The sequence below is a fragment of the Eubalaena glacialis genome, chromosome 14 (assembly GCF_028564815.1).
Source record: "Eubalaena glacialis isolate mEubGla1 chromosome 14, mEubGla1.1.hap2.+ XY, whole genome shotgun sequence".
Classification (NCBI taxonomy): Eukaryota; Metazoa; Chordata; class Mammalia; order Artiodactyla; family Balaenidae; genus Eubalaena; species Eubalaena glacialis.
Window position 1 is genome coordinate 93590655 of NC_083729.1, and position 24001 is coordinate 93614655.

General features: G+C 53.3%; 1 protein-coding gene across 1 annotated transcript in view; it reads left to right on the top strand.

Moving 5' to 3' along the window:
- Nucleotides 1-926: 926 nt before the first annotated feature.
- LOC133105038 (sulfotransferase 1C1-like) overlaps nt 927-24001 on the top strand; it is a 28137-nt gene continuing 5062 nt past the window's right edge. Inside the window, 5 exon segments of the mRNA XM_061210916.1 lie at nt 927-1038; nt 1041-1085; nt 3425-3553; nt 11268-11360; nt 12439-12621. Of these exon segments, the coding sequence (XP_061066899.1) occupies nt 927-1038; nt 1041-1085; nt 3425-3553; nt 11268-11360; nt 12439-12621 (562 nt within the window).

Here is a 24001-nt window from a genome sequence, read left to right on the forward strand (position 1 = left end):
GCCTGGACCTGGAAGGCTGGTCCCCCCAGTGGACAACTGCTCATCTAATTCGACTTCAGGTTTGTGCTTGCTGTGACCCCTGTCCCCGGGGGCCCTTGCCCCGGTGCCCCGCTTGGCCGTCTGCCTCCGTCACTCAGGCTTCGGACGGGCCACCCTGATGAGCCAACCTGGGGGCGATACCGATACCGAAAGCACAGCTTCTCTGTGCACCGGCGCCAAATTAAGTCTCGGAGACACGGTTTTGGATGAAGGAGGAAAGGAGAGCTTTATTACTTGGCCAGGCAAAGGGGGACACAGTGGGCTCCTGCCTTGAAAAACTATGTGTCCCCACCCAGGAGGATTTGATGAGGAGCTTTATGACAGTACTTCCCAAGATGGGGTTGCTGACAAGACTGGGGGGGGGGGGTGTGTGTGCAGGGTCTCAGGTGGTCGGTCTCCTAATCCTGATGAGCTTCCCTGGTCCCTTTAATCTTGCCTCAGGTGGTCTCTCGGCTGCCCCTCCCTTGATTAGCAGCTGTTCGAATCTGCCCTTTGGAACTCAGGGAAGGTCATGGAGGCTGGAGTCTTGCCTATAAGAAACAGGGGACAAAAAGGCCTCCATGCCCGGGAGCCCCACTGGGCCCCGCTCGGTTTCAGGGTCACCACCGCCTCGCCTACCTCCCAGCTGCGCTTCCCTCCGGGCGTTTACCTCCCCCAGGTCATGTTTATTTCTTCGTCATCTTTACACCCCGAAACGAAGCTATTTAAAATGCTCAGGCTCCCACAGTTCTTCTCTTCTCCTTAAACATAATAATGAATTCCCAATGCGTCTCTCCTAACTTTCTCAGAGAATCTTAAAAAAAAAAAAGAATGACTGTTCAAAGCTTTAGAAATGACACAAGCACCCCTTTCTTTTAAGCACCTGTGAAATAGGTCCACATAGAAAGATGTCCTCGGAGGAAATGAAAGATCTCCCCCTGGAGGAGAAATACCTGCAACCAGAAACCAGAGAAGTGAATGGAATCCTCCTGACCCAGATAATAAGCGACAACTGGGAGAAATCTGGAATTTCCAAGCCAAGCTCATTGTAACCTACGCAAAGGCAGGTAGTTTGGAGAAAGTGGTGGTGGGGAAGCCAGCTTCAGCAGAGCCGGGATACCTGGAGGGGCCCCCGATTTTAAAATCACAGGTTTTCACCACGGCCAGACCCTGGAACAAAGAAAACCAGACTCCCTTATGAGTTCCAACCCCCCAGGGGCCAAGAGCCTCCTTTTTATTTTGGCCCCTGATAGAGAAAGAGATGGGCAGAATCCCACATGATCAAAGGACTGCATCAATTACAAAACTACTTGAAAGCACAGAGTCTGAGAAAGAGCGCAGAGGTTCTTCCGGGAAGCCTTGCCACTCCCTGCGCTCCTCCCCTGGGCTGTCCTGGAAGCGGAGACAGAGCTGGAACTGAGTGGAAAAGTGTGAATAGCATCGGGTCCAAACCTGCACGAGGACTGTGGGAAGGGGGCGGGGGTGGGGGGGAACACGTACCAGAATCCTATGAAATGGAGAGGAGCTTGTGGGGAAGGCAGGGTGGGAAGAGGCGGAGAAGCCAGGCTCGTGCAGGGTGGAGGAGTAGGCAGCCCAGAGCCCAGAGGGCTGGATGGAAAGTCAGACGGAAGGTCTGAGGGCGCTCCGAGTTCCGTGCTCATTACTCCAAGCAGTGGAAGAGAGGGAGGCAACCAGTAACCAGTCTGGGGAAGTCTCTCGGTGGCCACTGGACTTCACAGGAGAAACCCTGGATGTTCAGAACCAGGACGATTCCAGAAGAGCCTCTTCTCCGCACTTCCTGATCACGCTGGCGTGTATTCTGTCCTCTCTGGCTCAGGACGCCCTCCTTAGCCTCTCTCTGCTCCCATCACACAGCACTGCCGCCCAGGCTTGGTCAGTAAACCAGGGTAGGGACCTCCTGCTTACTCCTGCTGGAAGCTTTCAGTTTCTCAAGAATCACCTTCTGTCTGGCTTGCACTTCTCCTGCTCAGGTCTGAACTTAAGTTGGTACTGCACCTCATCAGAAATTTGTTCTCAGTTCACCTTGGAAATTATGCAGTCAACCCCCAGACCCTCCCAGCACTCTCTCTGCAGCCTCGTTGCCCCCTTCCCCCAATACCTCTCAAACCCGCCGTGAGCCCTGCTTACGCTTCCCAACGTGGGAGATACGTCGGCCTCATCCTGGCTCCCAAGGTTTTCCTCCCTGGGATGCTCTGGCTTCTTAATGCAGGTGGACACTCTCGTCCTGCTCTGACCCTTCCCTGCCAAGAGACCACCTCGGCTGAGCCCACCTACCCCTTCCACAGGGAGCTGCCCCTCCTCCTCTGAACTCCCGTGGCCCTTTGCACATCCCTTATGGCTCTTACTGGAGACCGTTCACCTTTCAGTTATCTGTGTCTTGTCTTACCTATCAGTGAGCACCAGGCTTGGCTAAGAGTCAGAGGCACCAAATGCCTTTGGTGTGAAGAGGAAAATGGACATGTGGTGGGCAGGGAGCACAGTCTAGCTCTTTGCCCACCCATGTGTCTATTTACACCCCTCTTCTGTATCAGTTAGGATTCAGTTTGGCTATATGTGTCAGAAAACTCAAAAGAAAAAGTAGTCTGGAGGTTAAAAGTCCAGGTGAAATGAAATGGTGGCTGCACTGATCCTCAGAAACCCTGGGTCTTTCAAACTTTCTGCTCCACCATCTTCAGGCTTTGCTTTTGGTTTTATGGTCCAGTGTGACTGCTGGAGCTCCAGCCATCACATGCACATTCCAAACAGCAGCAAGGAGGTAGGAAGGGAGGAATAAGGTCATGTTCCTTCCCTTCAAAGACAGCTTACCAAAATGTAATGACATGGCCACCTTTTGCAGCAAGAAAGACTGAAAACTGCAACCTGTGAGCCTTGAGCTATATGTCCAGCTAAAAACTGAGGCTCTGTTACCTTGAGAAAGAAGAGAAGAATGGGTATGAACCAGGCAAGAAGCAGTCTCTGTCATATCTTATCTCCTGCAAAACGACTGGAAGCTTGTTGGGGCAGGGACAGCGTCTACTTCATCTTTGTGTTTCCGTACCTTCCTTTGAGTCAATATTCTTTCACTCAAGCTACATTCATTAGGTACAAACCCTATGTGAGGCATGAGGTATGCGGGACAAAGGAGCAAAAGGACAGCCCCCGCTTCAGTAGCGCTCACGGTCTCACAAGAAGGCAGGTGTGTGGGAAGACCCGGACAGTGAGGACAGGGGACAGGTGCTCAGAGCAGAGGCCCGTCCTCCCTGGGTGTCACTCAGAGGAGGTGATAAGCAAGCTGACTCTGCTCAACACAAGCTAATGTGAATTTTACTGAATATGTGCATAATCAAGGAAATCGAGTGAAGCTGTACAGTGAGTGGGTGGGATTGAGGATAACTAACCCTTCCAGGCGCGACCTGGACCCAGGAGATTGCGGACATGATCCAGAACGACAGGGATGTGCAGAAGAGCCAGCGGGCCAGGACCTTCGACCGGCACCCTTTCATGGAGGGGGCCCTCCCCCCGCCGCTCAACTCAGGCACGCGCCCGTGGGGACCTGCGGGCTGTAACCTGTGCTGGACTAGTGTGCAAGTGAAGGAGAGTTATCTCCACGGTCGGCCTTCTAGAAAATACTTCCAAAGGGAGCTGGGAAGGAGTCTGAGGACGGTTCGGGTCAACACACTCCCTTCAGCTGGGAAAAAAGACCCCTCAACCCGTCTCCTAAAATACATGATTGGGTGGCTTCAGACAGCGCATTCCTCCAGAGCAGGCACGAACGTCCAGCGCAGTGGAGGTGGGGTGAGGCCTGCTGGCCTCCAGCGAGCGGGAACCTCATTCCTGTGTCACCGTGCTACCACCTCCTGGAGGAATGTCTTCTGTATTTTATCTACAACCGGTCTGCCAGAGAATCAAGCTAAACTATATATGGTACCATTATTATCAACAAAGGATGTGCTTCACATCAGAGATACTAAGAAACAACAGCAGGCAGGTAGGCAGCACCCTTGAAGAGTTTGCAACCAATTAGGAATAAAGGACATGTTTTTACAGAGTAAATAGTAGCAAAGTGTAGCTCTGCAATAGGACACAAGCCAGTGGTGAAAAGGCACAGACTTTGGAATCAAACAGTCCAGCTGCAGTTCTGGTTTGGATTCTTATCTGGGTGACCTTGAGCAAGTTATTAAACCTCTCAAAACCTAATCTTGCTTCACTTGTAAACTACTACCTGTTGAAAACCCATGATTGACTGGGCCAATTCTTCTAGCACCACTGGTTGAAAAACTTGTCTTTTCTCCCACTGAATTCCCATGGCCCCTTCACCAAAATCGAATAACCATACACGTATGGGTGCATTCTGGGTTTTCTTTTCTGTTCTTTTCCACTGTGTGTCCCTCTTTGTGCCAACACCACACTCGTTGACGACCGTAGCTTTATGTGGTCTGACCGGTGACAGTGGGCCGGCCCCAGCCCGGGATGTACTTCATAGAGACATGACGTCAGGAGGCAGTTGACGGGCTTCAGCATCACTCGGCACCACTTAAGGTAGAAGAAGCTGAGCTCCGGGTCAGAACCCACGCCCGTGGGGCCATGGCCGAGGCCCTCCTACCGGGGCCAGCGGCATCTGACACCCAGCCACCCGTGGAGCAGGGGCCCACCTGGCTGGCTCTGTCCCAGCACCGCTCCTGGGACGGGGCAGCCCCAGGGGGTCTGCTAGCAAGCCTGCGACCCGGGCTGTCAACTGGAAGAGCCAAAGGAGAGCGTGTGTGCCGGGCAGGCTGGGGGCCTCCTCTGGGGAGAGCAGTCTGATTCTGACCGAGGCCGAGCGTCCTTGCTCTGGAGCAGGGGGTCATCACCTCTTGTTTAAGGTGGGGCGGACACTTGACCTGAGTCACCGACAGTGACCCCTTGATTCCGGGGCTCCTTTGTGACTGACGTCCACCAGGTGGAGGCCTCGTTTCCTCTCCCTGGGGTCCACAGTCCCGCCAGGGGATCCTGGAGCTGTAATTTCAATCTCCTGCAACGTGTTTGATGCATTTGATTGAATTAATGAGGTTTTATAACCTGAATCGTGAGGCAGAGCCAGAGGCCTCAGCGTTTCAGCTGGTGCTGGGCCATCATGTGGGCCGAGAAACCTGTGTAATCACGAGGGACCCAAGGGGTCCCCTTGGGTTCTCGGCTGCACGAGGGTCACTCTGCACAGCCTTCCCTCGCTCGACGCGCCAGCACACGGAGGACAGCCAGGCGGTCGGAAACCCTGACTGGTGGGGTGACATTCCCCTGGCGAGGATGTCAGGAGGGTGGGGTCTCTGCAAGTGCTAACAGGGAGGCTTGGAGAAGCCTGGCGGTTGGTGTGAGGGCTGGAGAGCTGAGGGCTGGGAATTCCGCAGTACTGGGGCCAGGGGTTAAATTTCTGTCCATGTAGGACCATCTGTTGTTTAAAACGCTTGAGGAGCATTTCTTTGAGTGGCCTGTCATTTGGGTCCCCTCTATGAGCCCACCGCCGGGGGCTGGGAGGTTGCGTGGAAACCCCACATGACTCCATGCTCTGGACCCATGACCGCACACCTTAGAGGTGAAATGAGTACCTTGATCTGACTTTGTGGGGTCTGGTGGGCCAAAAGGGAGGAGCATCGACCTGGTTAAGAAGGAGGTGACATGACGGGAAGCAGAGTTTCTGCAGGAGATCGTAGAGGTGCCCGTAATGGTGGCTGCGAACCGTGGCACCAGCAGAGGCTGGCAGCGGTCCCATAAATCAATTTGCCATAGGGAAGAGTGTCCAGAGTTTTGGGGGGAACAATGGGGGCAGTGATCTGCCATCACCTTGGCTGTGTGCCCCGTCAGTGGGTGCTGTCCGCCCCACCCTGCCAGGGGCGTGGCATCGCTGGAGGAAGAGTGGTCCAGGGCTGTCTGGTACCCTGGGAGGGGCTCACGGGGGCCTTGGAACAGGCTTGTGGCTTGGATAAGGAGTCCGCAGCGTCGCCACGATGTGTCTCTGGTGTCTGTTGGCCGAGACATGGTGGCCTCGGAACAGGCTTGTGGTTTGGATAGGAGTCCGCAGCGTCCTCACGACGTGTCCCTGGTGTTTGCTGGCGTGTGCCGAGACACGGGCGGCCACAATGGACGTGTCTGAGGTCTCCAGGTGGAGGCCCCCCAGGGAGGCTCTCCCTGAACCATGAAGTTATCCTTTTGCCACTGTCCAGACCAGACTGCCAACCCATCAGCTACTGCCCAGAGTCAGGAAAAATGCGCGCCCTTGGGGGTCTCATTTGTATGGCCTGTTGTATAGCCAAGGGCACTGCCCCCAATTCTGCCAGTCGGGCCGATCTGGGAGATCCTGCTCGACCAGGGGTGCACCAGCAGGGTGACTCGGCCCAGCTGTCCAGCAGGCTGTCATTGGTGAAGAACACAAGGGGCTCCCCAAACTGCTCGAGGGGTCGGCATTGGGGGGAGCCACCAGCTGCACCTCGATGTCGGTGGGCAAGGGGCTGAGCTCGGGGAAACCTCATCCCCCTGTAATCCGCAACGTCCCTGACAAACTTGAGGTGCCGTTTCCGCTTTAACAGTGAGGCCTCGGCGGCCGTGCCGCGCCTCTGCGGGTTGAATCCCTGACCCCAGCAGGATGGGGGCTTGCGAGCGGAACCGTGTGGGCTATGAACACCTCTGTCTCTAAAAGGGCCCAGTAGGCTGCCAAAGTTTGGCATTGTGGGGAGGCGCTTTTGGTCCAGAGCCCATGGTCAGCCGGGTGGGCTGTACTCAGTCCAGAGACCCCTGGACTAAGGCACAGTCAGGCGTCCGGTGCTTCTGAGCCCAGAGGGACGAAGGACCAGGCCCTCAGCTGGATGCTCCCCAGTGGAAAGGAGCTGATTTGCATGGAACCGCACAAACAGGCTTTAGTAGGATGGACAAGCGTGTAGTGTGTTGTCTCCCAAAGGTGAGGAGACCTAGCGTGTGCTGTGCCACAGTGGCAGGAGGCCCGCTGGCGGGGTGGAGGGATCTCACGGCCCCCAGCGGACCACACCCGGCCCAGAAACTCCACAGAAGTGCCGGTCCTTGAATCTCAGCGGGGAGCGGCCCATCCTCTCTGCTGTAGAGCTTGTATTACTGGGTGTAAGTCTTCCTAAGGGCATCCTCAGAGGCCTCCGGAGCAGAACGGAGCAGAAGCCCGTCTATATGACGCCAGGGGTGGCAGTGGGCTGGTTGGATGAGTTCAGATCTCATCTGCACAGGTTGTGTGCGGTGGTGGAGACCTTCAGGTAACCCACGGCAGCCCAGTGAAGGGAACTGGGTGCCCTCGAGAGTGAGAGCAAATAGGGGCTGCACAGCTTCTGGGACTGGGACCGAGTATGTAAAACGTTAGGTGGCCGGATCTGGGGCATCAAAGCCGGCGCCCGAGCTTCTGGGTGTCATCTGCCTGCTCCATAGTACGGGGACTGGGAGCCTTCAGGGCAGGAACCTCTGCATTTAAGTACTGAGAGTCGACTGTGCATCTCCACTTGTCGGCGGCCAGGTTCAGCGCTGGCGCCATTGGGCTATTGCGGGGTGACACGGTGGCCTAACGACCCGGAGGCAAGCGCGTCTCTAATGACGGGATGAAGGGCCGCTGTCCCTGCTTCAGCTGGTGCCGTGGCGCATTTACTGTCCACACTGGAGAAGGCAGCTGGAGGCCCCCGTTTGGCAGCTCCCACGAGACAGGCCAGGAATTGGGGTTATTTCACCAGGCGTGTCTCTGGGCGAGGGCACCTCCACCTATAACAGGAAAAGAGGCACGGGGGCCACCTCCACTGGGGGCTGTTCCAGCCTGGCCGAGTCAGTTACCTCAGCGTGAGTCCCCCAAGCAGCAAAGCTGAGGCGCAGTAAGACGTGAAGGGGGTTTACTTAGGGAAAACCCATGAGGAGGGAGGTGGAGCGAGACAAAGGAGGGTGGGGCGCCCCAGGACCACGTTCGGTGTCTGGAAATCGGTCCACCTCATGGACAAGCTTCCGGGAACAGTCATGCCTCTGCCTTCCATTTTTAAGTTTTTTGACTTATTTTGACACTTCCAAATTCAGATCCTATAAATGCAGAGTGCACTGAATGTACTAGTGTTTCTTATTGATGTCAGCTTCATCAGTGAGTCTGGAAATCAATGAAATACAGAATATACACCAAGTATCAACTTAGAGATTTGCAGTGAAAAGTGTAGCCATCCAGCAGAGTCAAATGCTTATCTCAGCTGGACCGTACATCTCCCCTGTGGGCAGGCTACTTTGGAGACCCAGCTGCAGACCCTTCCACATTCTGGGCTGAGCCTTTTCCAGGGAAACCACATGGTCAAGCCTGTTTAGCCAAGACACTCTCTCCTGGGTGCAGGGCTCAGAAATGCAGTGCAAGTGGCTGCTTTTGAGTTTCTTTGCTCTGGTTTCCATGGCGCTCCATCACTTCATCTTGTCCATCTCCCATCTCCAAACAAGATGCCATTGAATCGAACAGGTTTCCATATATCAACTGCTATCCCATCCCTGATTTGCTGCCCTGAGATTACACCGAGGTCACCGTAGCTTTGAATACTTCTTGGTTTATTCCCACAGACCGATACCTTAATTTTGCTGCTCAAGAACCAACATGACTTCCTAATTATAGTGCAGATGCAAGGTCAGAAGACGCATTAACACTTGGTTTGTCATCAGATTAACAGCTTCTTTTTGTGAAACTGGGCCTTCTAAAAAATGTACAAATCTTGAAGGCAGCACCCCCTTTATCTGCTGAGAGCTGTCGATCATCTGAGAGTAGGAGGTGATGTGACGGAGCTTAGTCCGAGCTTTTCCTGTTATGATAGAGCGGTGAGCTAAGTGGTGTTGCCCAAAGACATCCACACCCCAGCCACCAAAACCCCTGCAAATGCACCTCACATGGTAGAGTGGGCTTTTCAGGTGTGATTCAGTAGAGGATCTCGAGATGGGAGATTATCTGGGTTCCCTGGGTGGCCCTCAGCATCAACACAAGGGTCCTGATGAGAGGGAGGCACGAAGGTCAAAGGAGGAAGGAGGAGAGAAGATACGTGACACAGAGACTGGAGTGATTCCAGGGCAGAGTCCGGGCTGAGGAGCACAGGTGGCCTCAGGTTCCAGGAACCACAGGGAAGTACATCCTCCCTCGAGCCACCAGCAAGAGCCGGTCCTGCGACCAGCTGGAATTCGGCCCAGGGAGACCTGGCCTCCAGACCGTAGGAGGGTCAACCTCTTGTTGTGCTAAACCTGTAAACTTGTGGTAATTTGCACAGCAGCAATAAGAGGCTCACACAGATGGATCCGCAGACTCAGAAGATGTAAGTGTGTGGCCTTCGCTCTCACCCGGACATCTGACTCCAGACCAGAGGCCTTTTCAACAGGCTCCCCATCCAGCCGGGCTTCCCCTGTTCCAGCTACTCAGGCTTTGATTTGCAAAAAAAAAAAAAGCAACAACCAACATAAGCATTGAGATATATGTTTACTTAATCATAAGACCTTGCTACTGTGCATCCTTTTTGGCTTCCTGAGCATGTTCGTAAACACTGGAAAGAAGTCCAGCAGGAGGAAAGGGGCAGAGAGCAGAGTCACGGCCGGACTGGGCTCATGGGAGGAGCCGTGGGGGAAACGAAGCTGAGGCCGCAGGACCTGAGCTAATTCGCTCAGAGGAAAACACCACCCGGGTGACTGGCCTGGACTCATGCACGGTTCTAACGAGTACGTGCGACACGGGGAACAGGCACCCTGCCGAGGGTGCACACAGCCTGGGGAGCCGGTGGGCAGAAGTGGAGGCATGCAGCAGGCCAGCAGCTGGACCACGGCTCTGCCACTCCCAGGAGGGGACAGGTCACCGGCAGCTCCAAAGGCAGACTTAGTGCCGTCCTGTGATCTTATCACGGATAACAGTCATCTGTGAGGCTGCGGTTCCTGGTGTGCGGATAAGGCAGAGGCTCCCGCCCTGCAACCTGGTTACAGCCCCCGCTCAGTGAAAGCCAGGGGACCTCCCTCTCACACCCTGAGAAATGCCCCATGGCCTCTCTGACCTCCAGGAGCATCAGAGTGAGGGTGGCTGCAGCACTTGTCACGCAAACCAGGACACTTTGAGAGAGAAGGGCATGTTTGTCACTGACTACGCTACGACCACAGCTGTAAACTGGAACCGTGCCGGGCAAACTGGAAGAAACAGTCACAGAAAATGCAAGTCTAGTCACTCAGACGGGATGGTCTAAGATTCTTCTAATCACACAATAGCTTTTCTGTCTTGTTTTCTCAGTGTCTCGATCCCCTTCCTGGCTGATTTCAGATCATCCATGTGGCCAGAAATGCCAAGGACTCTCTGGTGTCCTACTACCATTTCTCAAGAATGACTAGGATGGTGCCGGACCCTGGTCCCTGGGGGGAATATGCTGAGACATTCAAAGGGGAAAGGTGAGTAAGAGGAAATTGCGGCTCACGCCTCCCTGTTCCCTCAGCCGCGGACATCAGGGAGGCAGGGCTTTCGCTGACCAGCTGTGTTGCTCAAGGTTCTGGGAGGATGCAGGTGGCACTCAGACAGGGTCACTGGCGAGGGTTTAGCTAAGACACTATGTAGAAAGCTGTGGGCAGTGTACCGAACCCGACCGGCGATGGTACGGAACTCTGGGGTGTGGCCGATGGGGAGGAGGGGAGGGTCCCTAGCAGGTACGTTGGTAGGAGACAGTCAGCCACAGGGAGCCTGCAGGGAAATAAACACCATCGTCACCCTCCTGCCCCCCAGGTGGGACCCTGAGGACGGAGGAGCCCGGGGACACCGACCCCAGGGTCAACCTCGCAGCAGAAGGAGACGGAGGGTGGCTTTGGGGGCCGGCAGAGGACACCATGCACCTCGGTTCCTCCCATTCACCACCACAGTGGGGAAAGGGGCCCAAACAGCTGGTCACTGTGATTCTTCAGAATGAATTCAAGGCTTCTTTTCACAATCAGCCTGTTAGGGAACAATATTTATCACAAAACGCTGGTCTGGGTACCATGCAGCGATGCAAGAGGAATACAGACCCTGCACCCCTGCCCTTGGGACAGTCTCTCACGGGGGAGCAAGTTCAAGGGTGGAAACATAAACCAGGGAATCCAGGGTACTTTTTATCATCTCTCTAAATATTAAAAATCCCTGTCTCTGCAAATAAGAATTCTGGTTATCTTTACTAAACGTCCTCTTTCATTTGAGACACCCACGCTCACTTTATGAGCTTCAGGTTGATACGACACCCCATCTCTCTCCTTCCCCTCAGTGCTGTGGGGCTCCTGGTACGAGCACGTGAAGGGATGGTGGGACACCAAGGACCGGCACCGCATCCTCTACCTCTTCTACGAGGACATGAGGAGGTGAGGGGCGTGCGGCCACCGTCACTTCCCAGCATGTCCTCCAGTGGAACCAACCAGTCAGGCCTGCAGGCGGGCCTGACCACACAAGGGCCCCCTCTCTCCCTGACACCCTTTCCAACTCAGCTTTACCCTCAAACGCTGCACCTACTTTTTAAAAAATCTTGTAACTTTCCTTCCGTTCACAATTTCCAGACGTTCCTTCCGCTCAGGAAATATCACATGCCTTTATAACCTGATGGATCCTGGCACTTACGAACCATGTTTCTTCACCTACAACACATGCGTCAGCTCTGTCTGTGTCTCGGGAAATTATGGTGACGATTTATGAGGTCACACTGTAAAGCGCCCGGCTTCCTCACCCAAGACCCACATCTCACACTGAAGTGCCGTCCACACAGCCGCCGGCAGGACTGCTCCCATGTGGGGACACAGGGCTGCTCTCTGCATTCATTGCCATTCAGGCATCGCACAGTCACTCTCGTGACCCAGGAATCAGAGCCCTACAATTACAAAGCTACCTCCTGGGCCGGCGCTGAGAGGTCCTCTGGAATCTAGTCAGACGCCACAGGTCCTCCTTCGGCATCTCTGTGATCAGAAAGAACCGGGCCACAGGACTCTCATTTCTGGGTCAGCGTGAGATCCCTTGTTTACCCTCTTACTGACCTTCTGTTAAACTCTCGGCAGACCCTGTGCCATCTCTACAGTCACTTTCCCTCCTCTGCGCCTCTGTGATCTCCTCCAAGGGATGGACCCGCTCCTTCCCACGGAAGCCCATGCCCTCCCTGCATGCCTGCGGGCAGCACGCTTCCTGGGCGGGCGTCGCAGGGCCGTGTTCATGTTTCTCTCCCCCCTTGCATGGTGGTCAGCCTCCTCTGGGCTGGGACGGCCCTCACCTCCATGTCCTGCGGCCCCAGGACCGTCCGGCGTTGTCCACAGCCATCCCTTGAGGAAGACACCTTGACTAAATTTGAGCTGATCCTTTAACTCATCCCTCCCCAAACACAGTCGGTCCAAACAGAATGTCATCCCCTAATGGAAAACTCCCAATTATTTGTTTTGTGTGACTGTTCTACGTACAGGATCCAAAGCGGGAAATTCTGAAGATGCTGAAGTTCCTGGAGAAAGACGTATCAGAGGAAGTTCTGAATAAAATCATCTATGACACCTCCTTCGATGTAATGAAGCAAAACCCGATGGCCAGCTACAGCACCCTGCCCACCAGCATCATGGACCAACGCATCTCTGCCTCCATGAGGAGAGGTGCGTGAGGCCCACACTCTCAGAGGCCAGGCGGGACTCTGGCCCATTTCCCAGTTTCTGGGTGACGTTTCGTGCTCCTGTGCCTGTTCTGTGGGTGACGCTGCCGGGAGGAGCAGGCTCCCTTCCCCACCCTGTGCCGGCCCCGAGCGGGCGGGCTCACCCACCATCCCCCACCACGCCGGACTCACTGAGGCTTCGCCTCGTTGCAGGGATGCCGGGGGCCTGGAAGAACTACTTCAGGTGCCTCAGAACGAGGACTTGGGCAGGACTACGAGAGGAAGACGGCCGGGAGCACGCTGACCTTCCGCACAGCGTCTGAGCGCTGGGAAGCCTGGCAGAGCCCCTCACTAGATGTTAGACGCTTGAGCCTCATGATAAGGACACCGAAAACAATGACTCCCTTCCCCCCTCCTGAGCTTCACACACTGTCTGTAGATCCCATGCCACGTGATACACAAAATGCGATCACACCCTGGGTAGAAAGAAGTTTAAAATTAAATCACACGGTCGTTCACAGAGGCCGGGCCACATGCGATGCTGGAGCAAAATAAGCACACGACTTAACCCCCTAACTAGTGCACAGCGCCTGGCCTCCCAGGGTCAATGCTCGTGAAAAGAGAGAAAAGAGTCAGATCAGACCCTTGACACAAGAGGCACGTAAGATGCAAAGAGATGAGGAGGGGGCCCCGGGGAGAACGTGAGAGGCACCAGGTCTTATCCCCCAGCGTCCAGAATGAGGGAGACTCGGGGCCGCAAGGCTCAGAGGGTGGAACAGGGGATGGGGTCTGACGGAGACAGGGATGGTCTGAAGCCCAGAGACCAAAGTGCGAGGAGCGCGGGGTAAAAGCAGGCCTGAAAGCCAGGGAGATTTCATATTCCGGGTAGACTTCTTCTTCGAGAGAGGAAAAAAGCCTCAAATTAGCCCAAGAGAAATGAATTAGAGGAAAACACCCAGCACCACGTGCACGTAAAGGACAAGGTGACCGTCGGGTCTCTGGGAGGAATCAACCCCACATTATGCTTCGTAAACAGACGCTCTAAGCAGGATTGTCAGGACGGCCAATTTGTTTAGCTGCACATGTAATGTTCTGATTCTTTGTTGTTGTTAAAACCTGCCTGAGAAAGTGCCCACCCTCATTCACACAATTCGTGCAAAGGTCAGTGCTTTACTCTAAAAGAAAGTCAGGAAGGTTCCTTCCGTGGGAGTGGCGCTTTCCTGTGTCACCAGATCGTCTGGCACTGAAAATCGCCTCCTCCTCCCAGGATCTACGTACGCCCTGTTTGCAGTCCTTAGTCGTTTACCTTCTAAGGCAAGCGTGCAAATCATTAACCACAGGACAGATAATCCCGTGTGGTGTTTGTGCTGACCGCTGAGCTGCACCGAGGAAAGGGAGGGGACGCTGAGCCCGTGAGATTAAACAGCAAATACATTTCCATCGCTGAACGACCACACCTAGTGTCTGCAGTTCACCTTCTGGGAGCTCCTAAAAATTCAGACAGCGAGCACATAACAGCTCCCATCCTGCGCACAGTGTGGCCTGGGCATAGGCAAAGCTTGTCTTTCTTCTTTTATAAATTGTAAAATTCTTCTTGATTTCACTGTAAAAGTAAATTCCACTCATATTCTCAATAAATCTCAGGCACAGAAAATATGGATTTCTCTTACAAAGCTCTGCCCTGTCCTTTTAAAAAATACTTGCAGTACTGTGAGGAAGAATTAATGGATTAATTCTTTTTTCTTTAAATTTATTTATTTATTTTTGGCTGTGTTGGGTTTTCACTGCTGTGCGCGGGCTTTTCTCTAATTGCGGCGAGCAGAGGCTACTTTTGGTTGTGGTGTGAGGGCTTCTCACTGCAGTGGGTTCTCTTGTTGCAGAGCACAGGCTCTAGGTGTGCGGGCTCAGTAGTTGTGGCTCGCGGGCTCTAGAGCACAGGCTCAGTCGTTGTGGCGCACGGGCTTAGTTGCTCCGCAGCATGTGGAATCCTCCTGGACCAGGAATAGAACCCGTGTCCCCTGCATTGGCAGGCGGAGTCTTAACCACTGCGCCACCAGGGAAGTCCCAGTGGATTAATTCTTAAACCTTTCTAGGCGTCTTCTCTCCCTCTCTTTTTGCTCCGTGGAGTTAGAGCTTTCCTGGAGGAATCTGGTGACCAGCTTTCTCCTTGTAAGAGGTTTACTCTTAGTTGGAAAACCCGCCATCTCTTCCTCATCATCCTCACCCTCCCTTCTCTCTCCCTTCGTGGGTTGTTGATCTAGGGTCACAGGGGTTGGAAAACCATGGCCCGTGGGCCAAACCCAGTGTCTGGTATGGCTGGAAGATGAGAAGGCTGTTGTATTTTCAAAAGGTGTTACAGAGACAACAGCACGGATGTGACCCACAGAGCCTGAAACCTCCACCATCTGGTCTCGTACCGAAGGGGGTTGCTGAGCCCTGGTCCAGGAGAAGCCCAGCCAGGTCCATCCTGTGGGCAGAGCCCCTGAGGCCCCATCAACCCAGCAAGGCCTATGCTCCCCGTTACCCCACTCCTGCTCCGGGCGGGGGACAGAAAACTAGCAGAACCCCTCCCAGCACCCTCCACCGTCCAGGTCCCAGGGAGATGGAAGTTAGGGGAACGTCGGGTCACCCCCGGCTTCCAGGCCAGCCAGAAGCTGCCACCAGCCTCAGGCTGCTCTCGGGAGACGTGGGGCCCCACCTGGGGTTGGTTCCCAGAGGCAGACCCTGAGCTGAGGACCACGTGCTCCCAAGAGAAACTCATGGTTCGGGGGGGGGGGTGGAAAGGGGGAGCAGGCTGGAGGGGCAGGAAGGGGTGGGGACTTAGCCCAGCCCAGCCCCGCCTGATCCTCGGGGGCTCTGGGGAGGGCCCGCCCTTGAGGCATCAGTCCTCCCTGGGGCGAGAGGTCAGCTCCCAGGCTCTCGTGCCCTCAGAGCATTGGGCAAAGCCGCCCAGCACCCAGGGCACCCTGCCTCTGAAGGAAGCCGCCCAGGCCCGTCAGAAGGAAGCACAGAGCTGGGACGCAGCAGCCTGGGGGCATCTGGGCAGAGCACCTGCGGGTCCCCACATTTCCAGAGCGCCAGTGGGGAATAGCCCCCTTCTGAGTCCCATGTGGAAAGCTCCCTACCAGGAACGCCGAGCTCTGTGTGCCTGAGAGCCTCATCCTGGAGTGGGAAGCTGGGTGGTCGGGAGGGTAGTGGGTGGGATGGGGCAGCAGCCGATGCTCATTGGGTGGATTTGCCAGCCCGGCACGGTGGGCTCTGCCCCGACCCCTGTCCCCTTACCCCACCCCATCCTGCTGCCTGACACGTGGCTTCTCAGGTGGGAGCACCCAGCACCTGCTCCCTGCAGGGCAGAGGGGAGGGGGCCCAGCCGGTGGGGCCCCGGGAGAGCACGTCCCCTACTCAGGGCATGAGTCCTGCTGTGCTCAGGGGAGCAGAGACTCAGGGTCAGGTCTGAACCGAGGGACTGAGACAGGGCAGCCGGAGAAGATGAAGCAGTCGGCCTGGGGAGGGCCCGCTGTTATCAGGAGGAAGCTCGCAGGCTTGGAGGACGGCCGGGGGTGGGAGGGATGGGAAGGGAGCAAACAGGAGGGTCTGGGGCAACACCTGAACCCCAGGGTATGAGATGGCGAAACTCCCAACAGAGCAGCTTCACTCAAACTAAAGGATGAAATATTGCTTTATTTTCTGAATGTATTAAATAGATCCTAGTTTCTGAAAGAAAGCTGAAAATATGAAAACACTTATACTTTTCCACCTGACATTGAATTTTATCATGAAACCTTTCACTGCGATAGAGGGACAGATGGGGGAGGGGATGTGTCACTGCTTTCCAGCGTATTGGGTCGCGTGGGTGTATCTTAACTCCTCCACACCACGAGAATTCACACTGAGGTTTGCCTGGCCCGTCAACCCCCAGCAGGATGTTTTGATTTTCAAAGATTTTCCTTAACAAACAGCCTTGGGGCATTCAGGCTGGTGTGCAGTTACGTCCACGTTGATCTAAAACGGAAAAAAAATACTTCGAAATCCTGAAGCAATCTGAACACAAAGCTTCGCACTGGAAGCCTGTCGATGTACGATGAAAGCCCTTGGATGTCAGTGTTGTTTCTGGAAATTGTTGTAAGTGTCGGCCGTCAGCAGGGCTGGGAGTCTCAGGTGCCCAGGATCTGACTCTGCTTCTCCTGCAAACCGTGAGAGCAGGTTACAGCTCTGCTGACTAGTCCAAGGGCGTTTTGCGGGTTTTTTTCCCCCACTGGTGAATTCCACCAAACGTTTATTTTTTTTTTAACTTTTTATTTTATATTAGAGTATAGTTGATTAATACATGTCTTATTGAGAGACTGGGCTTCATTGTCAGAAGAAGACTGAAGACCACAGGCTGCCAACCTGTCTCAGCTTCTTCCAAGCCGGAGCCTGTGGACCTGGAATTCAACAGGAATGTACACTTCCCTCTCTCCAAAGCCCCAGGTGGCGCCTCTGTGTGATCTGCTCCCACACCCAACCTTCTCCAGGACTGCTGTGTTTGCAGCTTCTGGGGAGGTGTTCTCACATGTGGTACCTCCGGCCCCTCAGTCTTGGAGACGGTAGAGCCTGAGTCCGTCCCCTCCTGGTCCCCACCCCATCCTCACACACCATCTACTGCCCCTGATTTCCACCTGCTGTTCATGAAGGCACGACTTTCCTGGGCATTCTTCTCCTTGATCTCCCACAACTCAAATACTCTGATGCTATGAGGTAAAGTTAATACTTAAATAAAATGATGGAAAGCCAATGCATGGTATGTTAGATGAAAAGTGGATACAAGAGGGAAGGAAATAGAGATATTTGTGTATAAATACACACTTATAACAAAGCAAGAAGGAAATCGTCATGATGGTTACAACCCTTGTCTCTGCAACTGGTCACGGCGGGTTTCTATAACCACCTTCTCCCCCCACCCGCTCCGTCTCCCCTTCGCCCTCAGCAAGCAGCTCGGCTGCCGTGCTTCTGACCTGGTGGTGACTGAGGCCTCCATTCCTGAAGGGTCTGGGCCATCAGCCATCCTGCCTGGGTGGGGTTCTTGTCGGTTCCCGCTGACCTTGAGCACAGGGCGTGGTGACACCGAGACGCCCCACGGGGGTCTCCGGGATCCAGACTCGCTGGTCCTCACCTCCCGTGTGGATGCAGACACAGCCCAATTCCCCCTGGAGGTCAGGACAGGACCTCCCTTCTCTGCCTCTTGATTCTGAGACGCAAGGAGCCCGGCGTGGCCGGTAAGTCTTAACTTCCAGTTCAATGGAGGCATTTGTGAGTCTTCTGGAGAAAGCGTCCCTCCCTTTGGACTAACCCCTCTGGTAGTTCTGGCAGCAGCACTGCACACAGAGAAGGCACGTCGCACCAGTCCGTGTCTCTTCCACTGCGGACAAAACGCTGCCCCTTCCGTGGTGGACATGGTCCAGTGTACTCAGCCTGGTGTCCAGGGACACTGGGAGCAACCAGCCAATCACAGGGTACACATCAGGCTGACAAAGATGTTAGGACGTGCTGTACACATGGTCACTCAGATCTTTGCTTCCTACAAGTGTTCATTAGACATACACAATGGTGATATTTTGCACATCTCTACTGGTTTATTGACAGTACATGCCATGGTCTAAAGTGCTCTCTTCACTACCGGAAATAGAATCACTAGTGTCTTTACATCTAATCGGATTAGAGAACCAATTCCAGAAACCTCCAAAACTAATTCAGAAAATTCATCCTCAAGACTCTGTTCCTCTAGAACCACTCTTGGCACCAAAATCTGTATTAGTCAGGTTCTCCAGAGAAATAGAACCTATGTATATACAGAAAAACTGGCTCACTCTGTTACAGAGGCTAACAAACCCAAAAGCTGCAGAGCTGATGTCCTGGTTTGAAGCTCTCAGGCAGGAGAATTTTTCTTACTTAGGGCGTGTCAGTCTTTTGTTCCAGTCAGGCCTTCAACTGATTGGATGAGGCCCACCCTGATGACAGAGGGCAATCTGCTTCACTCTGATTACCAGCTCAAATGTTAGTCTCACCCAGGAACGCCTCACAGGAACACCTAGAATATCATTTGGCCAAATGTCTGGGCGCCCCACAGCCCAGTTAACATGAAATCAACCATCACAAGCATGCAGGCTTCAACACTGAGGTCATGTGTTCTTACCAGCTCACCTCTAGCTTCCCCACGTAGTCACACGCTGGGTCCAGGAAAATCCACCTCTGGTGGTCCTCTATTTTCTGCTTCAGTGGCACATACCCCTCACCTGGGCTCTTATGGCAACTTGCAGTTCCCTCCCTGCCTCTACTCGGGTTTCCCCAACCCACCCTACAGCCGACTTCATACTATTCTTAGAAGGCAGCGCCAAGTATGTCATCCTCCTGCGCACACGCTTCAGCGGTCATCTGCTGACCATCAAACTCACCCCTCTCCTTGGCCTCCAAAGTTTATCTCCATTTCTCTTTCCCGCATGCTCTACACCAGTGGTCTCAGGATCCCTACATACTCTTAAAAATTATTGAGGACCCCCACTAGATCTTTTCTGTGTGGGTTATATCTATCAATGTTTTCAATATTAGAAACTAAAGCTGAGAAATTTTTAAAACACAGGAACACACACACTCATTCCATCCTCCCATTGGTCATCAAAATACTGACATCATCACACACAATACAGCTCTGGACCTACCTACACTCCTGAGAGAGGGAGTGTGAAACAGGCAAACACCGTCTTATTACCATGGAAACAGTGTTGATGTTGCAGAACCCCTGAAAGAGGGATCACCAGGGATTCCCAGAGCACTTGGGAAATTGCTGCTCAAGTTAAAATCAAACAGGACTGGTCTCCGGGCCCCAAAAAGACTCACACCATCCCACCTCCTTGTCTTTATGAATCTGAGTCCTCTCTGCCCTGCCCTCCATCCCATGTCAGAGACTCTGCATTCTTTTCTGAAAGAGGAACTTAAATGTCATCCCTTTTGTGCGCTTTTTCATGCTGGCCACCACCACTTGCATGTGTGTGTGTGTGTGTGTGTGTGTGTGTGTATGTCTGCGTGTCTGCGTGTCTGTGTCTCTGTGGTGTGGTGCTCCAAGGACAAAGGTGCTTCAAGGACAAAGGACGACCCTGCCTGAAAAAGTTTCAGCCTTTCACCCCCTACCGGACTCTTAATCGCCCTCCCTGCCATGTTGCCGTGGTTACCAATTTCCTGAGTCCACCTGGGTGATGAGACCTGTCCCAAATAAGGAAAGGCATCTGCCCTGTCCCACTTTCACGCTGTAGAAGGAAGGTATATGTGCCTCGACCGATCAGTAAATGAAATTCTCACCTCGGACCATTCCTTTGTTTTCTGGCTATAAAAATTGATCAATAGCACATGTTCGGGCTCGACTCTCCCAGACTACTAGGAAGTCGGTCTGGCAGTGACCCTTCCCTCTAATAAATTCTATCTTCTTTACATTCTGCCTTGTGTCTGGAAATTCTTTTCCAACCTGCATTCAGACCACGACATGTGTGTGTCTGTGTGTCTGTGCATTTCCTTCCTCAGAATATTCTAAGTATTTATTTTATTGACAACTCCTTTCTGGTATTTGTGTCCTGATTGCCATTCATGTTCACGTATTTATCTTGTTCCTTTCTCTTACACACCTGTTGTTTTCTCCATCCCAACACTAATCTCCCCTCCTGCTATCCCACCCTGATTTTGCTTCGGGGAACGGCCCCTCCCCAAATGCATACAATTTCACCCTTCTCTGGCCAAAGGGTAAACACATGGCCCAAACTAGGCCAGTCAGATACTCTGCCTGGAATTTTAATTACAGCAGAAACTGACTTTATTCGGTGCTCACTTACCTTGAGAGAAGTGCCGTGAGGAGAGGCTGTCTTCCAGGTACGGCTCCCGGAGCTACTCCACTGCCTGTCCTCGCGCTTCTTCTTTTCTTTCAGTTTTGTGACCTGTCCGGTATCCTATAAATAAAGCGTTTTTGTGTCTAACTTGTGTCTGTTCTTGTTGCTTGCAACCAAGTAGCTCTAATAAGACAACCCCCTGCCTCAGTATGTGTGTATAAACCCGCACACGAGAGCAGGGCAAGTACAATCCTCCTCATCCTTGTAAACCACCCCCCAACATCACACACACACACACACACACACATTACACAGAATAACCACACAAAGAATAAGTCAATATTACCTCCTATTCCAAAAGCAACGTTCCTTAAAAGGATTTATTATCATCACAATCAATTTAGTCTTAATGACATCATTCTCTGTGTGGGATGACATTTGAAGGTAACTGGGAACCCAAAACCGGAGGACAGGGCAGGATCTGATTCCTCCAATCATCAGAGTGGGTACTGGCAGTGGGGACCCAGAACTGATTAAAGTCCCAGCCCCAGGCAGCTCCCACCCCAGGGAAGAGATAATACCTACTCCGCAACGGCGTTGAAGCTCTGTCTGCCTGAGAGTCGGCAGGAAAGTCCGGGAAGACTCTCCCACCTCCTTAAAGTATAATACAAGACGGCGGGTCGTTTGGAAATGAAGATACTGATGACAAACTGAAATCATAATGAGTGACCCCAGATCAGGCAGACAAACATGGAGCCGGGCGGCCTGGTCTCAGACACGTCCCTGCAGCAATGAGAACGTGAACTTCCTGAGACCTGCAACAACCCCAAGGCCACCAGCCTTTCCTAAAACACCTGCAGGCCTGCCCGCTTTGGTCTCAAGGCCAGTCCCCTGGTAACTGGGCAACAACGTCAGACCCCAACCAAGCCTGCTCAACCAGCTCCCTTAGTTCCAGCCAATCAGATCCTAACTACTGACAAACAGCGCAGGGAACTAATTGTGGCCTCAGCTGGGTTTGCCTGTATACGCTTCTCCCACTTCATCGTCCGTCAGAACACAATTCAGGTGCTTCTCAGCTCTGCGTCTCCCGGCTACAGTCCTAACAAACCCCAAATAAATGCCTCTGTGTTTCCATCAGGTCTCTGTTTCTGAAATTTGGGTAAACAACACTAAAAGCACTCAGGAAATGTAGGTCACCTGTGGGCATAAGCACTTCCTGGGCCCACACCCCGCCAGATTTCCAACCAAAGAATACTGTGGTGTACCTTTGCCTGGTACTACGAAGACTGGTTTATAACAAAGAAGAAGGGGGAGGAGGGGAAGAAGGGAAGGAAGGAAGGGAGGGAAGGAGGGAGAGAGGGAGGGAGGGAGGGAGGGAAGGAAGGAAGGAAGGGAGGGAGGGAGGGAGGGAGGGAGAGAGGAAGGGAGGGAGGGGGGATGGAAGGGAGGGAAGGAGGGAGGGAAGAGGAAAGAAAAGAAAAGAAAAACCTATACCCCCACGAGACCAATGTAAGTTGTTCTGGGCCCTTCGATCCACCCATGGAGGGAGTCAGAACCAGGCTCAGCCCAGGCACACAGAGATGGAGACGCACTCTCAGGTCACCTTGGGAACCGTTGCCAGGCATGGACGGTACTTCCCTTCATGCTGACTCATGGGTGATGAATAGGAGGGACAGAGCCTGGGCCATGGCCAACACACGACCCCCTCCCCACTCCCTCCCATGGGTGCTTCCTGGCGGCTAGAATCTTCCCCAAGCTGGGCAAGCATGTACGTTCTTTTAGTTACATTTCTGAAAATCTCTGCTGACACAAACTGTGTCAACTGAAATAAAATTTGCCCCCTTTTTAATTTTCTTTTGTTTGTTTCATTTTGGAATACCATTTTCCCAAGGACCCCAGAGAAGAAGGCCAAATTCAGCACCCAAAATGATGATGTGGAGGAAGTTTTGTTGACCAAAGCCAGGTATGGCTTTTGGGATGAAATCGGCGCTTTCAGGGTAGGCCCGATGGCCTCATTGCCACGTATCCTAAAGCGGGCTGTGAAATTGTCTGGGAAGATGGGGAGGCCGGCTGTGGGGACAGTGAGGTCTTCCACATGTGCACCTCACTCCTTGGGTCAGCCTCACAGACACGCCACGGCCGAGGGAGCAGCAGCTCGAGACGCCAGAGCAAAATTCACCAAGACACCAAAGCACGGCACACGCGCACACACACAGTGTACACACACTTGCACACGTGATGTACACATGAGCACACACGTGCACACACACACACACACCCAGTCAGGCAGCAGGAGCCAGATGAGCACAGTCGGCCCTGGGTATCCATGGGGACTGGTTCCAGGACCCCTGCAGGTACCAAAATCCACGGATGCTCAAGTCCCTTATGTAAAATGGTGCAGTATTTGCACATGGCCTACCTACATCCTCCTGTATACTTTTTTTTTTTTAATTTTTATTTATTTGTTTTTGTTTTTGTTTTTGTTTTTTATTTATGGCTTGTGTTGGGTCTTCGTTTCTGTGCGAGGGCTTTCTCTAGTTGCGGCAAGTGGGGGCCACTCTTCATCGCGGTGCGCAGGCCTCTCACTATCGTGGCCTCTCTTGTTGCGGAGCACAGGCTCCAGACGCGCAGGCTCAGTAGTTGTGGCTCACGGGCCTAGCTGCTCCGCGGCATGTGGGATCTTCCCAGACCAGGGCTAGAACCCGTGTCCTCTGCATTGGCAGGCAGATTCTCAACCACTGCGCCACCAGGGAAGCCCCCTCCTGTATACTTTAACTTGCCTCTAGACTACTTATAATACCTAATACAATGTAAATGCTGTGTAAATAGGTGTAAGTACAATGTAAATACTATGTAAATATTTGCTGGCATACAGCAAATTCAAGTTTCGCTTTTTGGAAGTTTCTGGAATTTTTTTTCCTGACATTTTCTATCCGAGGTTCATTGAATCTGCAGCTACAGAACCCGTGGGTACATAGGGCTGACTGTGATGTGGAAGTAAATTTCCCTAAACCTGCCTGCTCCTGACCCAGAGCACTCCCTGAGCCATCAACTCTGTTTCCTTATAATCTTATTCAGTCTTAGATTTCCTCCTCATACCTCACTTCTCTTCCATTAGCTCTTGCTTTTGGAAGAAGCAGAAAAGAAATTGATCAGATTCCCAGGCAGCTGGAGACGCACATACAGTGATAGGCGTGACCCAGCCCCAGTCTTCTCTCGTTTTGTTTATATAAAGTATAAAGTGAGGAGGATTGGGCTTCCCTGGTGGCGCAGTGGTTGAGAGTCTGCCTGCCAATGCAGGGGACATGGGTTCGAGCCCTGGTCTGGGAGGATCCCACATGCCGCGGAGCAACTGGGCCCGTGAGCCACAATTACTGAGCCTGTGCGTCTGGAACCTGTGCTCCGCAACAAGAGAGGCCGCGACAGTGAGAGGCCCGCGCACCGCGATGAAGAGTGGCCCCCGCTTGCCATAACTAGAGAAAGCCCTCGCACAGAAACGAAGACCCAACACAGCCATAAATAAATAAATAAATA